General features: G+C 53.1%; 3 protein-coding genes across 6 annotated transcripts; 1 reads left to right on the forward strand and 2 right to left on the reverse strand.

The window, feature by feature from the left end:
* On the reverse strand, window positions 1-2,770 carry NEURL2 (neuralized E3 ubiquitin protein ligase 2). Of its 2 annotated transcripts, none has more exons than XM_010384194.2 (2): window positions 1,644-2,770; window positions 1-250 (listed from the first exon to the last, which is right to left on the reverse strand). In XM_010384194.2, exons 1-2 carry the CDS (start codon window positions 2,383-2,385, stop codon window positions 135-137), a joined length of 858 nt encoding a protein of 285 aa, XP_010382496.1. In that variant the 5' UTR covers window positions 2,386-2,770; the 3' UTR covers window positions 1-134. The 2 variants fall into 2 exon arrangements, with proteins under 2 accessions (XP_010382496.1, XP_010382497.1); XM_010384195.2 differs by having other exon boundaries at window positions 1-264.
* CTSA (cathepsin A) lies at window positions 1,538-10,198 on the forward strand. 2 transcript variants are annotated; one of them, XM_010384197.2, is made up of 15 exons: window positions 1,538-2,822; window positions 2,966-3,147; window positions 3,302-3,413; window positions 3,667-3,717; window positions 3,800-3,886; window positions 4,127-4,282; window positions 4,620-4,711; window positions 5,388-5,472; window positions 6,059-6,150; window positions 6,229-6,307; window positions 6,399-6,538; window positions 8,330-8,405; window positions 9,094-9,183; window positions 9,379-9,483; window positions 9,742-10,198. In XM_010384197.2, the coding sequence occupies exons 2-15, from the start codon at window positions 2,966-2,968 to the stop codon at window positions 9,823-9,825; spliced, it is 1,431 nt and encodes a 476-aa protein (XP_010382499.1). In that variant the 5' UTR covers window positions 1,538-2,822; the 3' UTR covers window positions 9,826-10,198. The 2 variants fall into 2 exon arrangements, with proteins under 2 accessions (XP_010382499.1, XP_010382498.1); XM_010384196.2 differs by having other exon boundaries at window positions 1,543-2,776.
* On the reverse strand, window positions 10,132-24,702 carry PLTP (phospholipid transfer protein). 2 transcript variants are annotated; one of them, XM_010384198.2, is made up of 16 exons: window positions 24,454-24,702; window positions 23,726-23,836; window positions 23,529-23,628; window positions 22,316-22,444; window positions 21,891-22,046; window positions 19,871-19,934; window positions 19,722-19,785; window positions 18,306-18,397; window positions 16,994-17,170; window positions 16,852-16,911; window positions 14,125-14,289; window positions 13,956-14,023; window positions 11,216-11,258; window positions 11,005-11,068; window positions 10,845-10,921; window positions 10,132-10,441 (listed from the first exon to the last, which is right to left on the reverse strand). In XM_010384198.2, exons 2-16 carry the CDS (start codon window positions 23,823-23,825, stop codon window positions 10,319-10,321), a joined length of 1,482 nt encoding a protein of 493 aa, XP_010382500.1. In that variant the 5' UTR covers window positions 23,826-23,836; window positions 24,454-24,702; the 3' UTR covers window positions 10,132-10,318. The 2 variants fall into 2 exon arrangements, with proteins under 2 accessions (XP_010382500.1, XP_030769805.1); XM_030913945.1 differs by lacking the exons at window positions 23,529-23,628; window positions 23,726-23,836; window positions 24,454-24,702 and adding an exon at window positions 23,248-23,370.
* Window positions 24,703-26,492: the final 1,790 nt, after the last annotated feature.

Here is a 26,492-nt window from a genome sequence, read left to right on the forward strand (position 1 = left end):
CAATGATCAAGATGTCAGCATTGGCTGTTTATTTCTTTCTGGTCCTTCTTGGCAGCAATATGGCCAACTTCAGACCAGCCAGCCACAGGTCTGGGGCCCCAGGATGCAGCTCTGCTCTGGTGCGCTGCGGGTCTTCACTCATACTTGCAGAAATCCTTAAGTTCTTTGGGCAGGTGGAGCCCATCAATGGCCAGCCGGTGCACCATGCTTCTCTGTATCACTAGGCGGCACAGAGTCTGCAGGGACGGCACTGTGGGAAGAAGACTGTGAAAGGCAAACTGAACTGGAGGGTGGGTCTGAGGCCAAGACCCAGAAGATCTAGGTCATGGTCCCCACTTTGCCATTAAATGTGGGCAAGTCCTTACTGCTCTCTGGGCCCAGCCTGCTTCATGGAGCTGTTCATGGGGCTGAGAGAAGCACCTCTTCCCGAGGGCTATCACAAAGCTACAACCCTGTTTATATCATAACACTTAGCATAATCCCCTCCCCGTTCACTTAGCAGCTTCTGGGGGCAGGGGTAGTGTCTGATTTGCCTGTGCAACTGCAGCCTCCAGTACAGGCCTGGCACAAAGACAGTTTTGGTGCACTGAATTCATGAAATGTAATCAGAGGTATAACTACAATGCTTACCAGGACTATAATGAATCATCCTCAGCATTAAAAAGCTCTCAGTCTGAGTTTGTTTTTCCTCGAAGCCAACATGCCCAAGTCTATAAGCGTGTTTCTTTCTTTTCTTTTTTTATTTATAGAGAGAGGGTCTTGCTCTGTCACCCAGGCTGAAGTGCAGTGGTCAGTGAACTGCAGCCTTCAATTCTTGGGCTCAAGCGATCCTCCTGCTTTAGCCTCCCAAAGAGCTGGGACTACAGGCATGCACCACCATGCCCAGATAATTTTTTAATTTTTTGTACAGAAGGGGTCTCACTTTGTTGCCCAGGCTTGAGCTTCGCTTCCCTCCCCTCCTCTCCCCTCCCCTTCCCTTCCTTGCCTGCCTGCCTGCCTTCTCTCTCTCTTCCTCTCTTTTTTTTTTTTTTTTTCAGAGTCTCACTCTGTTGCCTAGGCTGGAGTGCACTGGTGAGATCTCGGCTCATTGCAACCTCCACCTCTCGGGTTCAAGTGATTCTCTGCCTCAGCCTCCTGAATAACTGGGATTATAGGCACATGCCACCACACCCAGCTAATTTTTGTATTTTCAGTAGAGACAGGCTTTCACCATGTTGGCCAGGCTGGTCTCGAACTCCTGGCCTCAAATGATCCGCCTGCCTCGGCCTCCCAAAGTGCTGGGATTACAGGTGTGAGCCACCATGCCCAGCCAAGCATGTTTCTAAGAAAAGGGCAAACAATTCTCAAAGAGGCCCCTAATATCTAAAATCGGTTTAGAATCCCTGCCCTAGGTGAATACAGGAAACACTCTCAAAACTAAAAGCGAACTTGTAGGGCATCTTAATCAGCCAAGATGGGTACCAAGGCCCAAAACCAGGTAGAGGCTTGTGCAAGATCACAAGCAGAGGTGCAATTTGAAGCTAGATTCTCCCGCTCTTAAACTAGTGCTGGACAGACCACGGCCTAGCACACTGGCCACGGAGCCCTAGCAGATTCCTGTCCCCACATTGAGCCAGGAGGGGTCGCTGCCCAGGGATACCTACAGCCATACTCAAGCTGGACAAGGCGCACGCTCTTGGTGGAAGCAAACACGTCCACCACCGCGTAGAGGGGCTGCGCAGCTGGCAGCCCCCGGGCGCTGGGGCCCATGTCCTCGCCGTTGATGATAATGTGCATGTCGGCCGTGCCATCGGGGCGCGGGCAGAAGAGGACGCCCAGGCGGCTACGGCGCGCCGTCGGAGGCAGCACGTTCAGCTCATAGAGCTGGTCCAAGAGATGGCTGTAGAGCCCTGGCCGGCTGCGGCCCACCAGGCGGTCCCGGGGAATGCGAAACTGCTCAATGCGCAGATATGGTTCCACCAGGAGGGTTGGAGGTCGGCTGGGGGCTGCTGCCTCCGCCTCCGGGCGGCCCTCCCGGGGCACGCGGTTGTGGTGGCGCGTGATGGCGAAGACCCAGGTGTGGCCCAGGTTGACCAGGTCGGGCAGAGAAAACTCGGGAACGGGGGCCAGACTGGCGGGGTCCAGCGCCGTCAGACCCAGACGCAGATGTCCGCACCAGCCCAGCTCTTTCTCTTCGATCTCGACCAGGAAGACCTGGCCCGGGGCCAGCGGCTCACGGCTGAAGCACACGCCGTGGGCGAAGCTCTCCACGCGTGTGGCCCGCGTCCCAGAGGGGTCCACGCGGATGTTGTCACCGTGCACCCGATGGAAGCGGGTGGGAGGGGGCTCCGGGCGCGCGGGTCCCAAGAGTGCACCCGAATCCACGGGCTCGGAGGCAGCAGCCATCTCTCGGCCATAAGGCAGGCCAGCGGGCGCCGGGGGCTATTTTGGGCAGCGGGCTCAGATGGTGACCGCAAGGGGACCTTGTAAGGCATTTCCCACCTGCCTCCCTTCCCCGAGCCTCTGCCCGGGGGTCCTAGCGCCGCTTGCTCAGCCATCTCGCCTAGAACTTGGCCGTCCACACCCAGATCATCTGATCGCGTGCGTCCGGGCTACGATCCGCGAGGCCCGCGGACCTTGACCTGGCATTGACCGCCACCGCCCCCCAGGCCGGTAGGGACCAAAGAAGGGGCGGGAGGAAGACTGTCACGTGGCGCCGGAGTTCACGTGACTCGGAGTACACATGACTTCCAGACCCCGGGCGCCTCCTGGAGAGCAAGGACACGGGGGAGCAGAGGTGAGCTGGCACCGGAGGCTGGAGGGGATCCCCGAGCCCGGGATCGGTGCGCGGTAGAGGAGGCTTGAGGGTGGGACCTGGCGCTGGGGCCGGGGCTTCCCTCGCGGAGGCGCCGCCAGCTCCTCCCCGGGGGCTGCTTCACGGAAGCGCTGAGTAGCGAGTCAACAGCCCCTCTTCTGCCTCCCGTAGATGATCCGAGCCGCGCCACCGCCGCTGTTCCTGCTGCTGCTGCTAGTGTCCTGGGCGCCCCGAGGCGAGGCAGCCCCCGACCAGGACGAGATCCAGCGCCTCCCCGGACTGGCCAAGCAGCCGTCCTTCCGCCAGTACTCCGGCTACCTCAAAGGCTCCGGCTCCAAGCACCTCCACTACTGGTCTGCCGCCCTGCCTCCCGGACGGGACTGGGAGGACAGATGACGGATAAGGGGTGGGGGGTAGTTCTGCAGACCCCTGAGGACGCCTGGGAGCCGGGAGGGCTGGAAAGGACCCCTGCAACTGCACCAACACTGCCCTGACCCCCCTTCCCAGGTTTGTGGAGTCCCAGAAGGATCCCGAGAACAGCCCTGTGGTGCTTTGGCTCAATGGGGGTCCCGGCTGCAGCTCCCTAGATGGGCTCCTCACAGAGCATGGCCCCTTCCTGGTGAGTGGACAGCAGGGGTAAAGCACAGTTCCTAAAGCAAAAGGCTGGGGAAAGGGAGAAACGGACTTTGTGATTTTCCAAAAAGTTTCCTTCCTTCTAAGTCTTGGGATTTTCCTCTATGCCATTGGGCCATTGGCTTTGCTGCCTGTACCTCTCAGGGGTTTTGCCCACATGTAAAGTGCCTCTCATGGTGGCCCTTTCCCTCCACCCAGCTGGCCCTTGGGACTTACTCAGCCATCTCTTTCCTCCTCAGGTCCAGCCAGATGGTGTCACCCTGGAGTACAACCCTTATTCTTGGAATCTGGTATAGCTGGAGCTGTGGGTCCTGTGGGGTGTCTGAGCACTTGGATGGGGTGGCAGTTAACTAATTTTTCCCTCCCTTCTAGATTGCCAATGTGTTATACCTGGAGTCCCCAGCTGGGGTGGGCTTCTCCTACTCTGATGACAAGTTTTATGCAACTAATGACACTGAGGTGAGTCCGGTGCCTGCCCATCTGCCCCAGGCTCCCCAGTCCTCCATCCATGGCATGATGCTGGCAGAGAGAGCATGGCCTTGGAGTCCACTTTTCGCTCTGTCATATGCTATTGTGGTATGGTGGCCAGTCACTTCCTCTTACACAAACAGGGTGGGTTGATGTCATTATCTCTGAAGTTCTTTCCAGTTCAAATACCAAAGCTTCCTGATTCCCTCTGTCTTGCTCTCCCATCCCCAGGTCGCCCAGAGCAATTTTGAGGCCCTTCAAGATTTCTTCCACCTCTTTCCGGAGTACAAGAACAACAAACTTTTCCTGACCGGAGAGAGCTATGCTGGCATCTACATCCCCACCCTGGCTGTGCTGGTCATGCAGGACCCCAGCATGAACCTTCAGGTGCAGGGCAGCTGCAGGAGGGAAGGGAGGCACCTTGAGGCTGTGGCCTTGCAGTTAGCAAGGCCAGACTGGTCAACATCCCCATCCAACCCAGCTTCCTGCATAACCTCCCCACCACCAGCTGCCCTAGGTCTGTCTAGTGTGCCTCCCACAACAGGAAACTCATCTGTCAGGCTGCCAGCTTTGTGCTTTACATTGAGTGACCTCCCACACCCACCCACCCCCATAAACTACCCTGGGTTTCAGCTTCCGGATTGCTGAAGGTCTGGGTGTTAGGGTGAGGGAGGCTCCTCCTCTTCGCCCTCCACATGAGCTAAGCACCCTGGGTGTTTCACAGGGGCTGGCTGTGGGCAATGGACTCTCCTCCTATGAGCAGAATGACAACTCCCTGGTCTACTTTGCCTACTACCATGGCCTTCTGGGGAACAGGTATGGGATAGGGCAGTTGGGCAATCTCTAGGGTGAGACAGTCACATGATCTCTAGGCACATGATATGACAGGCCCAGCCCAGGTTTATGAGCAGCAGGTGGGTTGCAGAAAGAACGCAGTGCTGAAAGGCCAAAGAATAGAGATCAGATTTTTCTTTTTTTCTTTTTTTTTTTTTTTTTGAGACAGAGTCTCACTTTGTCATCCAGGCTGGAGTGCAGTGGCGCGATCTTAGCTCACTGCAACCTCCACCTCCCAGGTTCAAGCAATCCTTGTGCCTCAGTATCCCAAGCAGCTGGGACTACAGGCACGTACCACCACACCTAATTTTTTTGTGTTTTTAGTAGAGATGGGATTTTGCTGTGTTGGCCAGGCTAGACTCGAACTCCTGTCCTCAAATGATCTGCCCGCCTTGACTTCCCAAAGTGCTGGGATTACAGGCGTGAGCCACAGCGCCCAGCCAGAGATCAGATTTTAAAGGAACTAAGGAGGCCTGTCTGTATGACCCTGGGGCACCTCTTTGGGAGCTAGCTTAGGTGACGTGCAGACCACACCCTGTGATATCTTTCCTAGTCTCCTAGGGTCAGGGAGGTTGGTGGGAGGTGGGGGTATGCTCGCCTCCTCTGCCCTCCTCTTCCCACCAGAGGCTGATGCACTTTTCACTCTCATCTCCTACAGGCTTTGGTCTTCTCTCCAGACCCACTGCTGCTCTCAAAACAAGTGTAACTTCTATGACAACAAAGACCCGGAATGTGTGACCAATGTGAGGTTCTGCCGTCACTCTGCATCAGCCCTCCCATCCCTAATCCCAAGAATGGGACCACATTCCCTCCTTGGGGACTCCTTGTTCTCCATCCCTCATTGCCTTCTTGCACCTTTAAGCAATTTAGTGTTCTCTGGGACATGTGTCTAAGTGTGTATTCCCACCACCACCTCCTATGGCAGCAAATCCCATAACCTCTGTGAAGGAGAAAGGACTTCTTCACATTTATCAAACACCTGCAGTGTGGCAGGCACTGTGCTGAACTGTGTCTATGTAGATTACTTAAGCTTCAAGATTCCCCCTCAAATGAGATCGTACTACCCACATTTTCCAGATAAGGAAACCTGAGGGCCATGAATTTTGAAATCACTATCTGAAGTCAGTGTTGAGAGGCAGTGATGCTAGGATTTGGACCTAGGGCTGGGAAGATTCCTGCCACTGAGCCTCAAGTTTCCCTACCTGTGAAAAAAAAGTGGGTGAAGGATGAAGAAGTGAAATTCAAGAGCAATAAATCTTGGGACAACTTAGTGGGGTCGTGGAGAGGCTAGGGATCTGTAAAGCATGGTGGCTTGGTGTATCATTGCAGCTTCAGGAAGTGGCCCGCATCGTGGGCAACTCTGGCCTCAACATCTACAACCTCTATGCCCCTTGTGCTGGAGGGGTGCCCAGCCATTTTAGGTAGGTGCTGCTGGGTGCCCCTGGGGCCAACCCCAGCCCCATCTGGAGGCTCTACCCATCCCCCCACCTCACATGCAGGTATGAGAAGGACACTGTTGTGGTCCAGGATTTGGGCAACATCTTCACTCGCCTGCCACTCAAGCGGACGTGGCATCAGGTGTGCAAGGGCGTGGACTTCCTCCTGGTGAGGTGGGGACGGGGGTGGGGCAGGGAAGCAGAGGCCCTGACCCTCTGTGTGTGCCCTCCAGGCATTGCTGCGCTCAGGGGATAAAGTGCGCATGGACCCCCCCTGCACCAACACGACAGCTGCTTCCACCTACCTCAACAACCCGTATGTGCGGAAGGCCCTCCACATCCCGGAACAGCTGCCACAATGGGACATGTGCAAGTGAGGCTCTGTGGCCACCTGTGACTTGGGGTGGTGGGTTGCTGGAGCTTGTGGGCATCGGCAGGTTCCCAGGGATCTTCTGTGTAGGGTTTCTGGATGAGATGAGCTGGACAGGATGTTTAACATCCATCCCTGACCCCTCAGTGGATTGACAGCCAATTCTTTTTTCTTTTTTAAATTTTAAATGTTTTTGTTTGAGACAAGGTCTCACTCACTCTGTCACCTAGGCTGGAGTGCAGTGGCGTGATCACAGCTCACTGCAGCCTTGAACTCGTGGGCTCAAGCAATCCTCCCACCTCCCCAGTAGCTGGGACTACAGACGCACACCACCACCCCTGGCTAATGTTTGTATTTTTTTGTAGAGATGGTGTTTTACCATATTGCCCAGGCTGGTTTCAAACTCTGGGGCTCAAGTGATCCGCCCACCTCAGCCTCCCAAAGTACTGGGATTACAGGCTTGAGCCACCCCGCCCAGCCCCAATTCATTACGTAGCCACATTGGTGGTTGCTTCACAATTCACTACGGCCTCAACCTCCTAGCTCAAGCGATCCTCCCACCTTAGTCTGCTGAGGAGCTGGGTCTACAGGCACATGCCACCATTCCTGGCTAATTTTTTAAAAAATTTTTTGTAGAGACAGGGTCTCACTATGTTGTCCAGGTTGGTCTTGAACTCTTGGTCTCAAGCAGTCCTCCCTCCTTGGCCTCCCAAAGTGCTGGGATTACCCACCCGGCTACCACATTGGTTAATAACTATTACTTCTGACTTGGCGCAGTGGCTCATGCCTGTAATCCCAGCACTCTGGCAGGCTGAGGTGGGATCACCTGAGGTCGGGAGTTCGAGACCAGCCTGGCCAACATGGTAAAACCCCATCTCTACTAAAAATACAACAATTAGTCAGGTGTGGTGGTGGGTGCCTGTAATCCCAGCTATTCAAGAGGCTGAGAGAGAAGAATCGCTTGAACCCGGGAGGTGGAGGTTGCAGTGAGCCCGTTGGTGCTACTGCACTCCAGCCTGGGCAACAAGAGTGAAACTCCATCTCAAACAACAACAACAACAAACTATTACTTCCATGTCCAATCTCCTGTGAGCCCCCCGCCACCGCAAGTAAAAGGGTGACACTGGGACCAGCAGGGCCTGCTCAGGTCCATTTTGATTGGTCAGTGCTCACACTCTACCTTGTTATATGTTGTGACTCTCACACCTGCTGGCCCCTAGACACTAAACGCCAGATGCATCCCAGTCCTTATAACAACCAAAACGTGTCCCTGTACTTTTTTTTTTTTTTTTTTTGAGATGGAGTCTCACTCTGTTGCCCAGGCTGGAGTGCAGTGGTGCAATCTTGGATCACTGCAACCTCCGCTTCCCGGGTTCAAGTGATTCTCCTGCCTCAGCCTCCTGAGTAGCTGGGATTACAGGCACACACCACCACGCCTGGCTAATTTTTGTATTTTTTTTTAGTAGAGATGGGGTTTCACCATGTTGGTCAGACGGGTCTTGAACTCCTGGCCTCGTGATCCACTCACCTCGGTCTCCCAAAGTGCTGGGATTACAGGCGTGAGCCACCACACCTGGCATCCCTGTACATTTCTAAATGGGGATGAGTTGAGGCTCTCTGAATCCCAGCCCATCATCCAGGTCAGTCCTAGAGAGGTGGCCCCCAAAAAGGGGAGTGGAACCCAGCTGTCTGCTTTCTGGGTTGGAGCTTGGAGATAGGAGAGAAGGTCTGATCTGTTGACTACTTTTCGCCCCTACCTGGTCTTCCTGGGGCCTGCTCGTATGTTCCCGGCAGCTTTCTGGTAAACTTACAGTACCGCCGTCTCTACCGAAGCATGAACTCCCAGTATCTGAAGCTGCTTAGCTCACAGGTGAGTGGGGACAGCACAGCTGGATCCACCAGCAGCCTTAGGACCCCCAGAGTAGCACAGCAAGCTGGGGGCCCTTTAGACTTCCTGTCAAGACAAGGGAAGCTGAAACTCTGAAAAGCGAAGTCCAGAGTACTGTGATTGGTGGGGTCAGAATTTGAACCTGGGTTTGTCCCCACCCATGCTGCCCTGCTATAGGAGGCCAAGTGGTCTGGATCAGCCAAGGAGCCTTAAGGGTGAGAAGAGCTTCATTCATGCCAAAAATGGGCCAGCAGAGGTCCAGGGTGGGAGGAGACCTTGTCCAAGGTGATATAGGAGGCACTGGCAGAGCCAGGTTAGGACCAGGTTCTGTCCAGCACAGTGGTTCATAGCATGGCCTCTGGAGTCACATGGCCTGGGTGCAAGTCCCTGTACTAGCCACATAATCTTGGACAAATTTCTTAAATATGAGCCTCAGGTTCCCCATCTGTAAAATGGGGATAATGGTAGATAATGATATCTATCTCATAGGTAAAACATTTAGTAGAATACTGGACATGCCGTAAGTCATCAGAAAACATGAGAATTCCCTGGTTCGTGCTATCTAGCTCAGCCCCCTGAATTCCCTGAGGGGTAGGCCTTGAACTAGGGAAGGGCTAAGGCCTGGGCTTGTTTGTCCCACACCACTCGTTTTCACCCCGTCCTGCTTCAGAAATACCAGATCCTGTTATATAATGGAGATGTAGACATGGCCTGCAATTTCATGGGGGATGAGTGGTTTGTGGATTCCCTCAACCAGAAGGTAAGGCAGAGATCCTGGCCCTGGGATAGGGGCTGCTGTGGAGGATCAGGGGCGGGTATGCCTGGGAGTGGCTGGCTGGCTGCCTGGCTCTGGTCCACAGAGGGCAAGTGTGGAGGAATTCCCAGCCCTAAGGTCTTGCTGGTAGCTGAGCAAGGATGCAGCTTCTGTAGGCTGATGTCTTTCCTGATGGGGCAGATGGAGGTGCAGCGCCGGCCCTGGTTAGTGAAGTATGGGGACAGTGGGGAACAGATTGCCGGCTTCGTGAAGGAGTTCTCCCACATCGCCTTTCTCACGATCAAGGTAGGGACTGGGCCTGCTGAGGGATAACTGGGCCGGAGGCGAAGGAGCAGGACCCACCCATCCTATCCCTCTGGCTGCCTTTTAGGCTGGGTCATGGGTCACCATCTGGCCCCTGTATAGGCAAGTTTTTTTGGAGAGGGGTGGGGAGGGTTCTGGGAAGAATAAAGGGCTTGGGATGAAGGAATTCCCCATGGGTGAGCAGTTATATGGGGAGGAGGGAATGGTGGGGGTCAGGAGCTCACAAACATTGCTCCTCAGGGCGCCGGCCACATGGTTCCCACCGACAAGCCCCTCGCTGCCTTCACCATGTTCTCCCGCTTCCTGAACAAGCAGCCATACTGAGGACCACAGCAACCAGCTCCACGGCCTGATGCGGCCCCTCCCAGCCACTCCTGCTAGGAGAGTCTTCTTCTAAGCAAAGTGCCCCTGCAGGCCAGGTTCTGCCTTCAGGACTGCCCCCTTCCCACAGCCCTGTGCATCTCAGACTGGGCCAGGGTCTCCCATAGACAGCCTGGGGGCAAGTTAGCACTTTATTCCCATAGCAGTTCCTGAATGGGGTGGCCTGGCCCCATCTCTGCTTAAAGAATGCCCTTTATGATGCACTGATCCCATCCCAGGAACCCAACAGAGCTCAGGACAGCCCACAGGGAGGTGGTGGACGGACTGTAATTGATGGATTGACTGATTATGGAATTAAATTGGGTACAACTTCAAACCCCGTCTTCTCTGTGGCACTGGGGGTTAGAGGTGGCACTACAGGCTATGAATGTGGGAAAAGAGGGGCTGAGAGGGGTTGGAGTCCTGAATGACAGCTGCCAGCGTGGGGGTTGGGGGCTCACACAGCTGCTGTGGAGGGTGGGGGGGCAGTGGACACCCCGACGTCGGCAGGCCGGTTCTTCTCAATCACCTCTCGCAGCCCTTTGGCAAAGTGGAGATCAGCCCCGATGGTGAGGAAGCCCTGTGTCGGGGAGAGGGGAGCCTCATTTATTCATTCAGTTACTGAGGCCAGCGTTTAGAGATCAAGAGACAGAGTCTTTGTCTTTCAGGGACTCAATCTAATGGATAATTCCATGTCAAGGTGCTAAAATGAGGTTGTAGGAGTGTAGACTATGGGTGTCAAGGAGGGCTTCTTGGAGGAGGTGACCTCTGAGCTAAGACCTGAACGATTAGTAGGTATTGGGATGGGAGAAGAGTGCTCCAAGGAGAAGTCACAGTGTGTGCAAAGGCTTTTAGGAGTCTAAGATTAAAATGGGAGGGGACGGCTGGTAATGGGGGAGCTGGGGTCAGGTAGTGGAGGGCACTGGAGAGCTATAGAGAGAGGGGAAGGCTCTGCCCTCCTTCCCCACCCTGCTACCACTCACCGCATGGTTCGTCACCACTTCACGCACAAAGTTGATGCCCTCAGGTAGTGGGATCTGCACTCCACGCCAGGTCCGCTCTGTGGGTGGGAGCACCCCGCTCAGTCTGGGCCCGCCCAGTTCACCCCTCCTTTCTTCCTCCACCCTCACACCCCAGCCTTACCATTGAGCATGGGCATCACCCCGATCTGCAGCATGGTCTTCAGAGGGGCCTGTAAGGGGATCAGCTGGGAGGGGCGAGGGGGGAAACAGGTCAGCCAGTCAGGGGTGGGTTTGCCTTTAGCTGCCCATGGGTGAGCAGTTATATGAGGAGGCAATGGTGAGGGTCAGGATCTCACGAACCCAGCCCAGCCCACCCACCCTTCCCCACTCACAGCCAGCGACTCCAGTGCAGAATGGTTGGAATAGATTCGGAACCTGCGGGAGAGAAAGGAGCCCAGTGGGCAGGAAGCCTGGAAGCTCCCCTTCCTCAGGCTACCCAGGCCTACCTGCCAGAGGTGCCTGAGTTGCAGGCTCAGATGCCCCAACTAGGCACCTTTCCAGGTGCTATAACTTTCCAAGTATCCTCGGGCCAGTTATTGCTGCCACTTGGGTCTCCTTTTCTCCAAGGCTGCTACTTTTTATTTATTGAGCACGTCTAATGTGTCAGACTTCTGCTGGTAGCTTTGCAGGTGTTATTTATTTTATGTAACAAAACTCACATTGCTTAGTTCCTTTCAGACACTAAGGATATTTATTTTCTTTTTTTCTTTTTATTTATTTTTGAGACAGCGGCTCACTGTGTTGCCCAGGCTGGAGGGCAGTGGTGCAATTTAACTCGCAGTGGCTTTGACCTCCAGGGCTCAAGTCAGCCTCCCACCTCAGGCTCCCAAGTAGCTGGGACGGCAGGCGTGCATCACCATGACTGGCTAACTTTTAAATTTTTTTCTAGAGACAGGATCTCACTTTGTAGCTCCGGCTGGTATCGAACTCCTGGCCTCAAGTGATCTACTTGCCTTGGTCTCACAAAGTGTTGAGATTACAGGTGTGAGCCACTGCACCCAGCCAACGTGTTTAAAAAGTTAATATTAGTAGGTTGGGCGCAGTGGCTCATGCCTGTAATCCCAGCATTTTGGGAGGCCAAGGCGGGTGGATCACGAGGTCAGGAGATCGAGACCATCCTGGCTAACATGGTGAAACCCTGTCTCTACTAAAAAATACAACAAAAATTAGCCGGGTGTGGTGGTGGGCACCTGTAGTCCCAGCTACTCAGGAGGCTGAGGCAGGAGAATGGCATGAACCCGGGAGGCGGAGCTTGCAGTGAGCCGAGATTGCACCACTGCACTCCAGCCTGGGCCACAGAGCGAGACTCCATCTCAAAAAAAAAAAAAAAAGGTAATATTAGTAAACTGTTTTAAAATACAGTACCAACTGGTTCAGTCCTCATAACAAGCCCAAGGAGTGGGCACTATTACGATTTGTACTTTATAGATGAGGAAAATGAGGCCCCACAAGGTTACATAATTTGCCTGAAGTCACACAGCTGGGAAGTGTCAGAACCTGCCTCTAGAATCTAGGGTCCTAACCTACATTATCTCCTTTAACCTTAGAACAGCACTGTCCAGGCCGGGCGCGGTGGCTCAAGCCTGTAATCCCAGCACTTTGGGAGGCCGAGACGGGCGGATCACGAGGTCAGGAGATCGAGACCATCCTGGGTAACATGGTGAAACCCCGTCTCTAGTAAAAATTACAAAAAACTAGCCTGGCGAGGTGGCGGACGCCTGTAGTCCCAGCTACTCGGGAGGCTGAGGCAGGAGAATGGCGTGAACCCGGGAGGCGGAGCTTGCAGTGAGCTGAGATCCGGCCACTGCTCTCCAGCCTGGGTGACAGAGCGAGACTCCGTCTCAAAAAAAAAAAAAAAAAAAAAGGAACAGCACTGTCCAGTCAGATTTTCTACAAAATGTTTTGTATCTGCATTGTCCACTGTGGTAGTCACTAGCCACATGTGGCTAATGAAATGTGGCTTAGTGCAACTGAAAAACTATTTAATTATAATTAATTTAAATGTAAATAGTCACATGTGGTTAGTATCTACCATATTGGACAACACAGTCCTAGAAGGCAGATGCTACTTTTACCTGTATTAAACACATGGAGAAAATGAGGCCTAGAAAGACAAAATGGGCTGGGTGCGGTGGCTCATGGCTATAATCCCAGCACTTTGGGAGGCTAAGGTGGGACAATCACTTGAGCCCAAGAATTAGAGACCAGCCTGGGCAACAAAGTGAGACCCTATCTCTACAAAAAATAAAATAGTCAGCCATGGTGGTGCATGCATGTAGTCCCAGTTACTCGGGAGGCTGAGGCTGGAGGATTACTTGAACCCAGGAGGTCAAGGCTGCAGTGAGCTATGATTGCATCACTGCACTCCAGCCTGGGCAACAGAGTGAGACTCTGTCTCAAAAATAAACAAATACAATAAAAATAAAATAAGGCCGAGCGCAGTGGCTCATACCTATAATCCCAGCACTTTGGGAGGCCGGGGCAGGTGAATCACCTGAGGTCAGGAGTTCGAGACCAGCCTGACCAACATGATGAAACCCCGTCTCTACTAAAAATGCAAAAATTAGCCGGGCGTGGTGGCACACACATGTAATCCCAGCTACTCAGGAAGCTGAGGCAGGAGAATTGCCTAAACCTGGGAGGCGGAGGTTGCAGTGAGCCAAGATCACGCTATTGCACTCCAGCCTGGGCAACAAGAGCAAAACTCCTCAAAAAAAAAAAAAAAAGAATAATAACATTTTTAAAAAAGAAAGATAAAATGGCCTCAAGGTCACAAAGCTGTGTTGTGCTGAGGTTTTTGTCAAAACCCATGTTCTGATCTTTGCTGTGTGACTGTGGGCATGTTATTTAACATTGCTGGACCCATTTGTTCATCTCTCATAATACCTGCCCTTCCTGCCTCTGGGACATGTGAGAATGCAGAGGAGTTAGACTTTACCAAAGCATGCGTTAACAAAGATAGACCCCAGCTCTCAGTGACTTATAGGTATGACTGAATTTTAACTCAACATCCCTGTGGACAGGTGTGATTGTCCTCAAGACACTGAGGTGCAGGGAGGTGCACCTGCCTACCTGCGCAGGTCCAGCTGCGTGCGCAGGGCCTTCCCCCGGAGAGCCATCTTGGCGCTGAGACGGGCATCCTGCAGGAACATGGGGAGGAGGATGTTACCCAGAAGGTCAGTAACCCACAGTCCATTTTTCCCTGACCCCCGGCTAGCAGCCCCCACTCCAGGACCCATACCATAGTCATGCTGGACAGCTGGACCTCAGGCTTGTCGGGTGGGACCAGGGCGATGGTGACGCTAGCAGTGACAGAGATGGTGGTGCCAGAGGGCTTGATGGTGCAGCGTGGTGGGGCCAGGACCCGCAGCTCCAGCTTCAGTGGGGAGTCAATCACTGCTGGGCTCTGGGGGATGAGCAGCAGGGGCGGGTCAAGTCCCTGCCGTTTCCTGTGGAGCCCCCAGGGAAGAAGAGGACGAAGGCAGGTGCAGCTTCTGCCTCTGGGGACTCTCATATTGCAAATACAGAGACAGCTCTGGCTTCCAAAACCCTCAAATCTGCATCTAGCCTTCATGCCATTGCCACACAAAGAAACAGCAATGTATTCTTCTCTTTCTGCTTCCTAAATACATCTCAATATTCAGGTCCATCGCCAATCCAGACTCTTCGTGGATGTCCTTTTTGCATTAGTATCTCAGCCCCTTGCCATGTCTTCTGTTTTGGATACGGAGTCTCACTCTGTTGCCCAGGCTGGAGTGCAGTGGCACGATATCAGCTCACTGCAACTCTGTCTCCCAGGTTCAGGTGATTCTCCTGCCTGTCTCCCAAGTAGCTGGGATTACAGGCGCCTGCCGCCATGCCCGGCTAAGTTTTACATTTTTAGTAGAAACGGGGTTTCACCATGTTGGCCAGGCTGGTCTCGAACTCCTGACTTCAGTGACTCGCTCACTTCGGCCTCCCAAAATGTTGGGATTACAGGCATGAGCCACCATGCCCAGACCACTTGCCATATTTTTGCTCTCTCTCTCCTTTCTTTTTTTTTTTTTTTTTTTTTTTTTTTTTTTGAGACAGAGTCTCTGTCACCCAGGCTGGAGTGCAGTGCCATGATCATGGCTCACTGCAGCCTCAACCTCCTCAGCTCAAGTGATCCTGCCACATCAGCCTCCTGAACAGCTGAGACCACAGGTTCATGCCACCATGCCCGGCTTATTTTTGTATTTGTATTTTGTTTTTGTTTTTGCTTTCGTTTTTTTGTAGAGATGGGGTTTGGCCATGTTGCCCATGCTGGTCTCAAACTGGGCTCAAGCGATCTGTCGGCTTCAGCCTCCCAGAGTGTTGGGATTACAGGTGTGAGCCACCATGCCTGGCTATATCTTCTTTCTCTAAACTGCTATGCTTTCTTCTATAGGCAGTGAGGGAATACTATAAGATGCAACTTGCCTAATCTTCACCAAACATGATTCTAAACACTGTATATGTGTTGGCTCCTTTAAACCTCATAAGGACCGGGCACGGTGGCTCACGCCTGTAATCCCAGCACTTTGGGAGGCCGAGGCGGGCAGATCACAAGGTCAGGAGATCGAGACCACAGTGAAACCCAGTCTCTACTAAAAATACAAAAAATTAGCCAGGCACGGTGGCAGGCGCCTGTAGTCCCAGCTACTGGGGAGGCTGAGGCAGGAGAATGGCATGAACCCGGGTGGCGGAGCTTGCAGGGAGCCGAGATCACACCACTGCACTCCAGCCTGGGCGACAGAGAGAGACTCCATTTCACACACACACACACACACACACACACACACACACACACAAACTTCATAATGACCACGTGAGGCAGATATTACTGCCAATTTTGTTGTTGTTGTTTATTTTTTACAAATTTATTTTTTAGGCTGGGTGTCATGGCAGAGAATTGCTTGAACCCGGGAGGCAGAGGTTGCAGTGAGCCAAGATTGCGCCACTGCACTCCAGCCTGGGTGACAGAGTGAGACTCTGTCCCCCGACCCAAAAAAAAGATCTGACTAAAAATTTATTTTTCAATAGAGACAGGGTCTCACTATGTTGCCCAAGCTGGTCTCAAACTCCTGGGCTCAAGCAATTTTCCTACCTTGACCTCTCAAAGTGCTCGGAGTATAGGCATGAGCCATCATGCCCAGCCATATCCCCATTTTTGAGATGGGGAAATTGAGGCACAGAGAGGTTAAGTAACTTGTAGAGGTTATGTAGTCATTCAGTTTCAGAACTAGGCTTGAAGCCCAGGCAGTCTGACAATAGAGACCCTGCCCTTAATTTCTTAGCCATAAATTTGATGATGATAATGACTGAATTATTTCTTCTAAAATTTGTAATTCTGCTGGGCGCAGTGGCTCACACCTGTAATCCCAGCACTTTGGGAGGCCAAGATGGGTGACCACTCGAGCCCAGGAGTTCAAGACCAGCCTGAGCAACATGATGAAACCCTGTCTCAACAAAATTTTAAAAATTAGTGGGGCGTGGTGGCACAAGCCTGTAATTCCAGCTACTCAAGAGGCTGAAGCAGGAGAACAGCTTGAGCCCTGGGAGGCAGAGGTTGCAGTGAGCCTAGATTGTGCCACTGCATTCCAACTTGGATGACAAAGTGAGACTCTGTCTCAAAAAAATAAATAAATAAAATGTGTAACTGTCACTCTCCTCCCCAATACCCAAATAAACAATAGTATATGTTAATTATTATTAAAGCCCTCACACTTGCAAAGCTTGGTTTCTTGCTAATCCTCACAGCAGCTCTGCGAAGGAGATAGGGCAGGAAGGAGCAGGAAGGAGAAGCCTCCTTCACAGACGGAACAGCCATGACAAGGCGAGGGGGATTGGCCACAGACAAGAGGCCAGAGCCCTGTCTGAGTGGCTGCCACTGGGGGCCCCACCCACACCCCTCCCTGGTCTCACTGGTGTGCAGGTGGCCCTATCCCTGTCTCCCGCCAGCACTCACCAGCAGGACAATGCTCCCAAAGTAGGTGGCCCTCAGTAGCATGTCCAGGTCATGGGGCACCTGAACAGGGGAATCAGGAGTGAGGGAGTGAGCTCTGTCACAGACCCTCTTTTGCCCATCCCACAAACAGGCACTGGCATACCTTGTCCCCCACCAGCGACAGTTGCAGGGCCCCCGCCCGGAAGTAGCTCTCCATGGCAGAGTCGAAGAAGAACTCAGAGAAGGCCACATACACCATCCGCTCCTCCTCCTGCAGCTGGGGCTCCACCGCCCGGTTGGGGAGGCTCCAGTTCCTCTCGGTCAGGGGGAAGAAGGCCCCCTGGGGTGGGGCATTCACAGTCAGGGTCAAGGCAGACTGGCCTGGCACCTGGACTGACAGCAGGTGTCTCCCAGCCCTGTGCTAGGCACTGTGGGGAGGCAGCGGGAACCCAGCTGCTGTTCTTGGGGGACTCACAAGCACATCTCTTAAAAGGCATTGAAAGGAGGACACCTGCTATCAGGGGGCGAGCCCGTCACACTGGAAGAGGGAGGGTCAGGAAAGGTTTCATGGAAGAGGTGGCATCTGAGTGGGCCTTGAAAGCCAGAGGCAGTAACAACAGCTACTGTTTACATATAGTGTGCATACTCATGCTTCTGTGCCAAGTACTGTAAGCTCTTCACATAGATCAACTCCTTTAATCTGCATTAACAACGTGTGCTTTCTTACTAGATTATTTCCATTTACGTGTTAGGAAACTGGCCAACTGAAAAGTTATGCTTAGGGCCATGCAGCTAGTCAGTGGCAGAGCTAGGATTTGAACTTCAGGCATTCCTTTTCTTTTTGTAGAGAAGGAGGTCTCACTATGATGCCCCAGCTGGTCTCAAACTCCTGGGCTCAAGTGATCCTCTGGCCTGGGCCTCCCAAAGTATTGGGATTACAGGCATGAGCCACTGCACCCGACTGATTCTAGCTCCCGAGTCTGCACTCTGAAACTGCTATACTACTCTGGGAGACTAAAAGTAGTGGCTACACACTAGCTATGTGGCCTTGGGCAAGTGATGTCACCTCTATAAGTAAGTCTCCACATTCCTAAAATGAGGATGATGTTAGTACCTGACTCACAGGGTTGTGAGAGAATGAAATGAGATGATTTGTGTAGAAATCTGTAGAAATCTGGGGAAAGACCGTGCATGACCAAAGGCCCTGAGGTGGGAAGCGAGGGTCCAATTTGGGAAAGAGCAGCTGCAAAGAAATAGGATGAGATATAAAAGGTAGGGCCAGGTAAGATTAACAGGGCTCAAATACCAGACCCAGGAGGCTGAACCTAATTCTGTAGTAATAGGGAGCCATAGCATTCTCAGCAATGAGAGTGGCCTCATCAGAGCTGTGCTTTAGGAAGTAAAAGCTCACAACTTAGCGGAGAAAGAGGTCCTGTTAGGAGGTCAGAGGTCATACACCAGCCCGAGCAGCTCACCCGGAAGTCCATGTCCAGGTTGCTGGTGGAAGCTACAGGATCCTTCATGAGGGAATAATCAATGCCAACAAGCTCGTCCACAGAACTGCGCACTGCAGGAAGAGGTTCAAGTCACTCACAGCTGTGTGATGTGGGACAAGGTGCTTAACCTCTCCAGGCTCAGAGTCCCACCCATAAAATGAGGATACATATCTCGCAGCGTTGTCAGGAGGGTCAAATTAGTTTTATGTGGAAAGCACTTAGGGCCTGCTGTGTAGTAACGGCCCATTAATGTTAGTTATTATTATTACTACTACCACAGAGGTTTCATCAAATCACTAAAAAGATGGCATGGGAGCGCCATACACAGTGGCTCACACCTGTAATCCCAGCACTTAGGGAGGCCAAGGCAGGCAGATCACCTGAGGTCAGGCGTTCGAGACCAGCTTGGTCCACCATGGTGAAACCCCGTCTCTACTAAAAATACAAAAATTAGCTGGGCGTGGTGGTGGGCGCCTGTAATCCCAGCTACTCGGGAGGCTGAGGCAGGAGAATCGCTTGAATCTGGGAGGTGGAGGTTGCAGGGAGCCAGGATTGCTCCACTGTACTCCAGCCTGGGTGACAGAGTGAGACTCCATCTCAAAAAAAAAAAAAAAAAAAGATGGCATGGGGTTCCTTTCCCTTGGTTTCTCCTACCTCCTCCTTCTCTTCCCCTGCCTGTGTATTGGGTGTGATGGGACAATACCTTTGCCCCACAGTAGACAGAGGTCATGGCTTAGAAAAAGGGAATTCATGGCCAGGCACAGTGGCTTACGCCTGTAATCCCAGCACTTTGGGAGGCCAAGGTGGGCGGATCACGAGGTCAGGAGATTGAGACCATCCTGGCCAACATGATGAAACCCTGTCTCTACTAAAATACAAAAAATTAGTCGGGCATGCTGGTGCACACCTGTAGTCCCAGCTACTCGGGATGCTGAGGCAGGGGAATCACTTGAACCCGGGAGGTGGAGATTGCAGTGAGCTGAGATCGCGCCACTGGACTCCAGCCTGGCAACAGAGTGAGACTCTGTCTCAAAAAAAAAAAAAAAAAAAAAAAAGGAAAAAGGGAATTCATGTATTCGTGTTAACTGAGCACTATTAGGTGCTAGGTGTTGAAGACAAATGGAACACCGGTGATCAGCACGCACATAATGAGGACCTTGACAACTATTCCTCAGATAATCCTCACAGCAACTCCAGGAGGAAGCACTGCCAGGCAAGTGAGGAAACAAGCACTTTGCCCAGCGAGAAATGAGCACTTTACCCAAAATCACACAGCAAGTCAGCTCCAGGGGCCACATTTGAACCCAGGACTGTTCGACAGCAGGGCTTGGAAGGGGCCTGCTCTGAGGTGCTGCATGACAGCTGCACACCCGGCCTTACCCCCCACTAACTCACCAGGCATGGTGTCCAGGAGGGCGTTGAGCAGGACCATCCCTGCGTGGTAGAGTACAGGGCAGATCTGTGAGGTGGGAGCCAGAGTCAGGGCCTTCTCAAAGTGAGACCAGGCCCACCCTTGCCACCCTGTGACCTGTCACTGCCCACACCTGCTGGTTGAGGAGGAAGCGCATCCCTGAGGTGATGAACGTGGAGAGAAAATCATACACCTTCCTGTGAGGAAAGGAGAGGCCGGGTGAGCCCAGAACCTGCCTCCACCCCTGTCCAGGTCCAGGAGAAATCAGTGACCAGGGAAATAGTGGCAGTGGGATTCCTCAGCATTAGCCTGAATAACAGCTCCTCCACATAGGTTTTCCAAGAACCAGGCCCGAATTCCCTCTCCAGCATAATTCTCAAGACCTCCCGCTGGTCCCATCAGCCAAATGAATCCACCCACATTGCCTCAAACCTGCTCTGAGCAGCCCCACATCCATCCGCTTACTGATCCGCTTACATCCCTTCCACCCTCTGCGTTCCTACCCTGTATTTCCCCATCTGAGCTCAGATGCTTCCTCTTCCAGGCAGTCTTCCCAGACTCCCCTCCTCTGAATCCCCAAAGCACTTTCTTTTTTTTTTTTTTTTTTTTTTCTTTTTTTTTTTTTTGAGGCGGAGTCTTGCTCTGTGGCCCAGGCTGGAGTGCAGTGGCGCGATCTCCGCTCACTGCAAGCTCCGCCTCCTGGGTTCACGCCATTCTCCTGCCTCAGCCTCCCAAGTAGCTGGGACTACAGGCGCCCGCCACCTCGCCCGGCTAATGTTTTGTATTTTTAGTAGAGACGGGGTTTCACTGTGTTCGCCAGGATGGTCTCGATCTCCTGACCTTGTGATCCGCCCGTCTCGGCCTCCCAAAGTGCTGGGATTACAGGCTTGAGCCACCGCGCCCGGCCCCAAAGCACTTTCTTAGTCCTTCTCTCCAGGCCCCGATAACAAATGCTTTTCATTCCAGATAGGCTCTGAGCTTCTTCCTGCATCCTCAAGGCCTGGCATACACTTCGATGAATAAATAATACTGACAGTATACCAACACCAGGCGATAATCCATCATCTTCTTTCCCCAACTGTCTTCCAGAACAAGAACAATATCTCCTTCTCAGCAGCAAAAATAAAAAAATAGGCCAGGCACAGTGGCTCACACCTGTAATCCCAGCACTTTGGTAGGCCGAGGCGGGAGGACCACCTGAGGTCAGGAGTTTGAGACCAGCTTGGCCAATATGGCAAAACCCTGTCTCTACTAAAAATACAGAAAAAGTAGCTGGGCATGGTGGCGCATGCCTGTAGTCCCAGCTACTTGGGAGGCTTAGGCAGGAGAATCGCTTGAACCCGGGAGGCGGAGGTTGCAGTGAGCTGAGATTGCGCCACTGCACTCTAGCCTGGTGACAGAGCAAGACTCCGTCTCAAAAAAAAAAAATATATATATATATATATATAATTTTTGTTATTATTTAGAGACACCAATTATTGAGAATCCAGTACATGGCCAACTGTGCATATTAGTCCTCACAATTACACTTATCTAAGTGGCCAGCACTTAAATATGCATTTATCATATGCCAGGTGCTGTTCTAAATTTTTTTTTTTTTTTTAATTGAGATGGAGTCTTGCTCTGTCGCCAGGCCAGAGTGCAGTGGCACAATCTCGGCTCACTGCAACTTCCGCCTCCCGGGTTCAAGCGATTCTCCTGCCTCAGCCTCCCATGCAGCTGGGACTACAGGCATGTGCCACCACGCCCAGCTAATTTTTATATCTTTAGTAGAGACAGGGTTTCACCATGTTGGTCAGGATGGCCTCGATGTGTTGACCTCGTGACTCACCCACCTTGACCTCCCAAATTGCTGGGATTACAGGCGTGAGCCACCACACCCAGCCTTGTTCTAAATATTTTTACATATACCAACACAAATAATCCTGGCAATGACCTTATAAAATAGGCTTTATCATTATCGCCATGTTACCAATGAGGATATTGAGGCACCGAGCTTCAGCGACTTGGCCAAGTTCACACAGCCAGGAAGCGACAGAGCTGAGCTTTGGACGCAGTTGGTCTGGTTCCCAAGCCTGTGCACTTTGCATTGCGCTAGGGAGATGAGCTGTGGGGCTCAAAAGGGGTAAGCTGGGGTTGGGGCTGGGGCTTACTTGAAGGTTCCCCCGAAGGCCGCGTGCATTCTGGAGACAGAGGCCTGGCAGGAGACATTGGACACTTTCATCCGTCCAGCAGGATCCCGGGAGAGCTCCAGACCGGTGCGGATGGACACACCCTCAGCTGAGGCGTTGATGTAGCCACCATCATAGCTGCCAAGGGGGTTAATATTCACTCCAGGTAGGAGCTCAGTTGAGTCTTCAGTGCCCCATGCATCATGATACCTCCTAATGAGGTTTCACTTCCTTCCACACATCCTACCAAACCCTCCTATCAACTCTTATGAAATGGGTATGCTTGTTCCCATTATACAGATGAAGAAACTTAAACTCAGGAAGGCTAAGGGGGCTGCCCACAGCCCCACAGCACCTCCAGCCCTCCCTACCCACTCTCCACTCCCCTGAGGGTGCTGGGTCCTTACAAGAACCAGTAGAGCAGCTGTCTCCGGAAGCGCAGCCCCAAGGAGGCATTGGTGATTTGTAGCATCAGCTCCTGCTGTGGCTGGAAATCGAGCTCGGAAGACGTCAGCTGCAGCTCTGTGACCTTCACCCTACAGGAGGCCTCAGGGTCAGATCCAGAGCCAAGAAGAGGGAACTCCCCCCAACCACAGGAAATTTGTCTGCTCCCCTTTCAAGTCCAGGTCTGGGGAAGCGGGAGTGGGTGGAATGAATTCTTCCATTGTCCCTCAAGTACCCAACTTAGACTTGGGTGGCTCAAAGTTGAACTTGGGTGGCTGAGAGATGAGGTCTTCCTGATGCAGGTGTTAAAAGTGAGCGTCACCCCATCGCTTAGAAGTCTTGTTTGTTTGTTTGCCGGGCGTGGTGGCTCATGCCTGTAATCCCAGCACTTTGGGAGGCCGAGGCGGGCAAATCACTTGAGGTCAGGAGTTCGAAAGTCTGGCCAACATAGTGAAACCCCTATCTTTACTAAAAATACAAAACTTAGCAGAGTGTGGTGGCACGTGCCTGTAGTCATAGCTACTCGGAAGGCCAAGGCAAGAGAATCACTTGAGCTGGGGATGCGGAAGTTGCAGTGAGCCAAGATCGCGCCACTGCACTCCAGCCTGGGCAACACAGCAAGACTCCCTCTCAGAAAAAAAAAAAAAAAAAGTCTTGTTTGCTTGCACTCCCTCCCCTCCCACACCCTGGGGTTGCCTCGCCCAGTCTTTATTTTAATAGAGTCCATTCACTTTGCCTCCATCACCTAAGCTCTGCCCTCATATCTCAATTCCCTTATTTCCCCTCCCTCATCCTAAACCATAGTTAAGAGTCTTCAGCTCCCCCACCCCTCCCATTAGCTCCACCCCGTGCCCAAGACTCCACTCTCATCTACTGGCAAGTTCCTTGACTCCACCTTTCTGGTGCTCTTCGGCCACGCCTCACATCTACCGGTCCTGCTTCCTTCTTGGCCCCCTCGACATTTTCAAAGCCACGCCCATCTGCCCGGTCCCGCCTATGATGGCTGGCTTGGCCTTTATCTTTTCGGCCCCATCCGGTTTCTTAAGTCGTGCCTCATCGATTTGGCCACGCCCCCTCCCACTCAGCCTCCAGTCTCCCGAGACCCCGAGATTTCTCGGGCCCCGCCTCCACCGCCGAGGCCCCGCCCCGGATAGCGAGGCCCCGCCCCCCACTTACTCGGAGATGTTGTAGTAGAAGTGGCCTTCTTTGCCCCGCAGGTCCGGAATGGTGATGGTCTCCAGCTCTTGTTCCAGAAAGCGCAGCCCTTCCTGCTTCACTGAGGCACCAGCGAAACCCTTAGCTCCCGTGTCCACTGTTGGGGCGACCCCAACCCCGTCCGCTCCCGTCTGTCCCTGTCTGCCTCTGCGCCTTACCCAGCTCCAGCGCCTTGGAGGTGACGCGGATCTTGCAGCCTGGGAACTCTGCGTGAGCGCCTGCCAGCAGCGCCAGGAAAAGGGCCCCGAAGAGGGCCATGGCGAGCGGGCCTGGAGGTGGGGTGGGGTCGCAGGAGTTATCTGAGCCGCTTAAACCCATTCCTTGGACGTCCAACCATAAGTGGGGACTAGCCTGGATCGTGGCCCTCCAGATAACTCTTCGGAGAACTTGGAACCAATATTCTTGCCTCCATTTGGCAGATGTGGAAACTGAGGCTCAGAGAGGCAATGCGACTTGCGTTCTGGCTCCCAAAGGATTTGGGACACGGGGGAGGGGACGTCCCCAGTTCCCTCGTGCTACCGCCGCGTGATGAGTTTGGACCTCCAGTGGACCAGCCCCCACACCCCCAACAACCTCCCCTTTCCTTTAGCGGTGGGCCCGCGCAGGCTTGCACGTTGCCACGGCAACGACTGCACGCGCATTCCTGGAGGGTGGCTTGCGGTCTCCTAGGCCTCGCGCCCGGGGAGGAGACGAGGTGGCCGACCAGACCCTGGGCTCCCGGGTCTCCCGGCTCCCTCAGGTCCTAAATCTCTCCCATTAGAGATTCTGCCTGGAGCCCCCCCATGTTAGCGTTCTCCTTCGTTGGCTCTCCTCCCCACCCCGGCTTCAGTGCACCACGCGGCTCGGTGAGGGACTGTGGACGGGATGGGGACGCGCCCCAACTCACTCAGCGGTGGAGCTGGGGGGCGGCGCGGTCACGTGGGGTGGCGGGCAGCTCAGGGGATCCGGGCGACGGGGTCTGGCGGGCAGGGCTGTTCCAGCCGCCTTATAAAGCCGGGCCTCCCCGACCCCTCCTCCTCCTTTCTGCAGCTCTCCCCTCCTCCCTTCGGGGTTGGGAGGGGACGGGGCGGGACGCTGGCAGCCGGGAGAGTGGAAAAGGCTGTACAGAGCCCCGTGACAAGTCCGGCCGCTGTCTGGACAAGTGGGGGACCCAAGCCCAGGGAGAGGGAAGGAAGTGCAGGAGCCCTCCCAGTCAACCCCAACAATCCCGCTTTGCTGGGACCTCGGTTCAAATTACAATTACCCATGTCTTCCTGCAGGATCTTGGGCAAGTCACTTCACTTGGGTCACTGACCCTCAATTTCTTCCTTCAGCGAAATGTGCACGATGATAGGAACTACCTCTTGGGCCTTTATTGCAACCAGGTCCAGGCACAAAGTCAAGGAATATTTTTTCCTTCCCTGCCACCCACAATCATCTCAGGACCTCCTTGCCTGGCTTTGCTATGGGCCCCCCTACCTGTCTCTGTGTCACCATCTGGGGACCTTAAGGTCCCAGAGACCTTTCCCACTTGGAAAAGCAAGTCTAGGCAAGTGCTGTCAACCCAGGAACATACCACACTGGCTGAAATCACCCCAGAGGGAGGTCTGCCATTTCTCATGGCTAGTGGATTTTTTTTTTTTTTTTGAGATGGAGTCTCACTCTGCCGCCCAGGCTGGAGTGCAGTGGCATGATCTCGGCTCACTGCAACCTCCGCCTCCTGGGTTCAAGCAATTCTCTTGTCTCAGCCTCCTGAGTAGCTGGGACTATAGGTGCCCACCACCACTCCCGCCTAATTTTTGTATTTTTAGAAGAGATGAGGTTTCACTATATTGGTCAGGTTGATCTCCAACTCCTGATCTCAGATAATCCACTGGTGGATTTTTTAATGAACCCTTGGAGCAAGGTGCTTTGAACAGCACCCCCGCCCCCACCCTCACCTCCATCTATTGCTTACAGGGTTCCCGGACCCTAGGACAGGGCACAGAGTGGGTGCTTGCCACCTTTTTGTTACCAAATGAACGAAAGAAAGGGGAAGCAATAATCGTGTCTGCTGAGCATGTATTTTGCACCAAGCACTCATCTAGGAAGGATGACTAACTCGTCCTGATTTGCCTAGGACTTTCCCCATTGTGTCTTTTTTTTTTTTTTTTTTTTTTCTGATATAACCCACAGATTCACAAAAATAGTTCCATTTCCTTTTTTATTTAATTAATTAATTAATTAATTTTTTTTTTGAGACAGTCTTGTTCTTGTCACCAGGCTGCAGTGCAGTGGTGCAATCTTGGCTCACTGCAACCTCTGCCTCCTGGGTTCAAGTGATTCTCCTGCCTCAGCCTCCCAAGTAGCTGGGACTACAGCCGTGTGCCACCACACCTGGCTAATTTTTGTATTTTTAGTGGAGACGGGGTTTTCCCATGTTGGCCAGGCTGGTCTCGAACTCCTGCCCTCAAGTGATCTGCCTGCCTTAGCCTCCCAAAGTGCTGGGATTACAGGTGTGAGCCATCATGCCCAGCCTATTTATTTATTTATATATATTTATTTATTTATCTGAGACAGAGTTTCTCTCTTGTTGCCCAGGCTGGAGTGCCATGGCGCGATCTCGACTCACTGCAACCTCCGCCTACCAGGTTCAAGCAATTTCCTGCCTCAGCCTCCCGAGTAGCTGGGAGTATAGGCGCCCACCACCACGCCCAACTAATTTTTTGTATTTTTAGTAGAGATGTGGTTTCACTATGTTGGCCAGGCTGGTCTCAAACTCCTGACCTCAGACAACCCACCTGCCTTGGCCTCCCAAAGTGCTGGGATTACAGGTGTGAGCCACCGCACCCAGCCGCCTATTTATTTTTTTAGAGACAGGGTCTTGCTCTGTTGCCCAGGCTGGAGTGCAGTGGCATGATCACGGCTCACTGCAGCCTTGACCTTCCAGGCTCAAATGACCCTCCC

Source organism: Rhinopithecus roxellana, chromosome 13 (assembly GCF_007565055.1).
Source record: "Rhinopithecus roxellana isolate Shanxi Qingling chromosome 13, ASM756505v1, whole genome shotgun sequence".
Classification (NCBI taxonomy): domain Eukaryota; kingdom Metazoa; phylum Chordata; class Mammalia; order Primates; family Cercopithecidae; genus Rhinopithecus; species Rhinopithecus roxellana.

Excerpts from the sequence above, each read along its gene's own strand:
- NEURL2 (XM_010384194.2), bottom strand. The coding sequence starts at position 2,385 with ATGGCTGCTGCCTCCGAGCCCGTGGATTCGGGTGCACTCTTGGGACCC. Across the intron at positions 251-1,643 it reads TGTCCAGCTTGAGTATGGCT|TGCCGTCCCTGCAGACTCTG; the intron begins GTAGGTATCCCT and ends TTCTTCCCACAG.
- CTSA (XM_010384196.2), top strand. The coding sequence starts at position 2,723 with ATGACTTCCAGACCCCGGGCGCCTCCTGGAGAGCAAGGACACGGGGGA. Across the intron at positions 2,777-2,965 it reads AAGGACACGGGGGAGCAGAG|ATGATCCGAGCCGCGCCACC; the intron begins GTGAGCTGGCAC and ends TGCCTCCCGTAG. Across the intron at positions 6,539-8,329 it reads CCACAATGGGACATGTGCAA|CTTTCTGGTAAACTTACAGT; the intron begins GTGAGGCTCTGT and ends TGTTCCCGGCAG.
- PLTP (XM_010384198.2), bottom strand. The coding sequence starts at position 23,825 with ATGGCCCTCTTCGGGGCCCTTTTCCTGGCGCTGCTGGCAGGCGCTCAC. Across the intron at positions 22,445-23,528 it reads TTCTACTACAACATCTCCGA|GGTGAAGGTCACAGAGCTGC; the intron begins GTAAGTGGGGGG and ends GGCCTCCTGTAG. Across the intron at positions 19,786-19,870 it reads GCTTCCTCCTCAACCAGCAG|ATCTGCCCTGTACTCTACCA; the intron begins GTGTGGGCAGTG and ends CCCACCTCACAG.